Below are 2,975 nucleotides of genomic sequence, written 5' to 3'. Positions count from 1 at the left end.
GACGAAACAAACCAGACATCTTGGCTCGTTTGGGGAGTCATCGGTGGCGTGCATGACATGGAGAGCCACAGAGACCGAATCACGGCTGCTGTATGATCCGGAACGAGCACCGGCAACTCTCAACTTTGTCGTCTAGCCATAGTGTCGGTCAATACCATTACTGTAATACTCGTATTGTCAAAACCGTGAATCGCCGGCCGTCGGGCAGCGGGGATTGTCCGGTCGCTTCCATGGTGATGATCATGATGCCGCCGAAGTCGTTGAGACATATTTGAAGTCAGCCTTTGGCATCAGCCAAGTCGGCGCCGGCATAAGGAAGACATTCCTTGAAATATCGTATGATTAATCTCAGACCGCCTTGATAAGCCGTTGTGTTGCCTATTTTAATGAATTTTAATTAGTTCGCTTACATTTACCGTCTCTTTTTACAAGGCAGCATAAGTAGGCAATCTCACGTAAGCCGTGAATTTTATCTACAGCGGTGGTCTCCCACAGTTATATAAACATCTTCCTTAGTCCCAAAACTGCTTGTTGAATGCAATCGTCTCTTGATTTGAATACCGGCATAGATCTCCTTGGTTTCAATTGCGTCTCCTGTCAAAATGGCACCCAAAGTCACCTTCGGCGATCTACCCAGAGAGATCAGACAGATGATCTACGAATACACTTTTGAACCATCCGAGCCCGTCTTCACCAACGCCATTGCATCGCAGACGGCGTATACCGCAGAAAAATACCCCCTTTTCTATCTGGATAAGAAAATTTTCCAAGACATGCAGCCTTGCTTGTACCGGAAGCACACCATGGTTATTCCTATCCAGGAGCCGTGCGACTATGTGGAGTGCGAGTTGCCATTTGCTCCACGAGTTGCCGCATGTTCAAAGAGGATGAGGCAATCCACCAGGGCACTCATAATCGAAACTTCTCAGACTACAATTTCTCATTACGGTAAAGAGTTCTTTGAAGAGTATGGGGACTTGAAAAAATTGTATGCGTTTTGGTACAAGCACGACAGAGGAAAGAGATTCGCCAAGAAAGTCGTCAATGAAATTCTCTCTCTCAAGAAAGAACTCCCGAATATCAAGAAAGTCAAGTTTGTTTGCTGGTTTGGCTGCTGGATTGTCGATAACCGTCACTGGAAAAAGTCACTCAGCAAGCTCCAGAAAGAATGGCCCGGGCTATTCATCGAGGTGGAATTTAACCTATTTGACTTCATCGACCACGAAGTTGGGCAAGACAATTACGAGAACCACTGGCTCTGGATCTGGGATAATTGGCAGGAGGACAATGAGAACACACGTTTTTCCGCTCGGAATTTCAAATGGGCTCAACATGCGAAGGGAAACTTTCTGGGCAAGTCTATTTGGACAGAGGCCTGGGCTTATGATGATTTTGTCTACAATGCGCCAGCCGAGAAAATTAGTGCTCAGGAATCCGGGGAGTGTGAGGGGCGCCCTTTGGCTGTCAACACAGCGCCGCTAAACAACATGGCACACCTGTATCATGCCCTCCCAATCGTAGTAAAGAATTGCAAAGAATAGAGTTACAAGCAATATATCAGAAAGTACATAGTAATATCTTTTGTGGTTATATGGGACAACGCAGCCTAATGTCGGAACACATGGCGCTTGTCATAGTGAATACTCTATTGACTGTGTCTATACTTGCCTTTACCTCCATGTCATGGTCATACCTAGATAACATCTTACTATAAAATAACTGTCCCCTTAGGTGCTAGGGTTAGCCGCGAAAGGTTAGAGGGGGTAAAAGTCTTTGCGAAAAATTTGTTTATCTTAGAAAAATAGCTTTGAAAAGTTTTCAAAAAGTTTATTAACCTTAATAAAATAAATAACCTAAGATAAAAGTATTATCTTATTTATATAATTTAGCTACTAATAGAAATACTTATATTTTAGTTCTTTTATCCTAAGACTAAGGGCTTTACTTTAGAAACAGTTTAAGAGATATTTAAAGATAGCATAGATTTTAATAGCCTAGAAGAGAAGGGTAAGCTAGGACGTACTTTTTGTATCCATAAGGTAAATAATAAGGATAGCGCATATATTAAAAAGGTTATTAATGCTAAGTCTTAGTAAGGATAGGAGTTGACTCAGATCTCATCACATCTTCCTAATTTTGAGCTATCTACACTTTACCCTTTAAAGCTGTTTGTAATTATACTCTTACCGATCATGGAGCAACAGTGTTATATCCGTCAGTCTCTCCAGCGTCAGTTTCGTACCACTTCACATTGTCAAATAGGAGGGTTCTCTGGGCATTGGTATAGTTTTCGGTATCTAAGACGCCAATGTTAGCCAAGCTCTGACTTTCGGGTATATCAAGGAGCAGACGCATACCGTAGGCATACTGGCCATTCTTAAAGTACCACCCGCTCGTGAGAATGTCGCTATCCCAAACACCGAACCCAACGTTGATGTTCTTCGCGCTGTAGACCTTCTCCCCGTCCCACCAGACTTCATAGGCACCAGCGCCTTCCCGCGATGCCTTCATTCGAACCACGACGTCGTGCCATGTGTTTCGGGCAATGTTGGGGACAATAGTGGTGACGGTAGGTGCAGTACATCCGCCCGCCCGGTGCTCTGCAACGAGCGAGTTGCCCGCCAGATCCAAGGTTCCGCACCACGACGAACAACCACCAGGGCAAAACTGCTGAGCAATAATAGTGTTCTTGTTTGTCGGGAAAGAGTCAGAGGGTACGAAAATGCTGAATCCCTGCCAGCCTTCCTTGGTCATTTGGTAGACATTCTTTGCGGTTCCCTCCTCGAAGACACAGATCTCGACACCTTTGTCGTTGCGGGTACCGTCGAACCCGGTCTCATCGAAGAAAGTTTTCAGATTGCCGTTTTCGACGACAGCCTCAGATGGTGCTTTGACGTTGCAAACACTGAATAGTCCCAGGTTGCTGGCGAAGTCGGCTTTGTATAGGGTCCCAGCGGCTACGAGGGAAGAAAAGA

At 44.9% G+C, this 2,975-nt stretch overlaps 1 protein-coding gene across 1 annotated transcript; it reads left to right on the top strand.

Moving 5' to 3' along the window:
• Positions 1 to 602: 602 nt before the first annotated feature.
• NCS54_01500500 (Hypothetical protein) lies at positions 603 to 1,541 on the top strand (the record flags this gene model as incomplete). The annotated part of the gene is made up of 1 exon (XM_053160118.1): positions 603 to 1,541. One exon carries the CDS (start codon positions 603 to 605, stop codon positions 1,539 to 1,541), a length of 939 nt encoding a protein of 312 aa, XP_053016093.1.
• Positions 1,542 to 2,975: the final 1,434 nt, after the last annotated feature.

Source organism: Fusarium falciforme, chromosome 14 (genome assembly GCF_026873545.1).
Source record: "Fusarium falciforme chromosome 14, complete sequence".
In the NCBI taxonomy this organism is placed as follows: Eukaryota; Fungi; Ascomycota; class Sordariomycetes; order Hypocreales; family Nectriaceae; genus Fusarium; species Fusarium falciforme.
The sequence above is the reverse complement of the archived record's forward strand: the minus strand, read 5'-3'. Positions and strand labels throughout refer to the sequence as shown.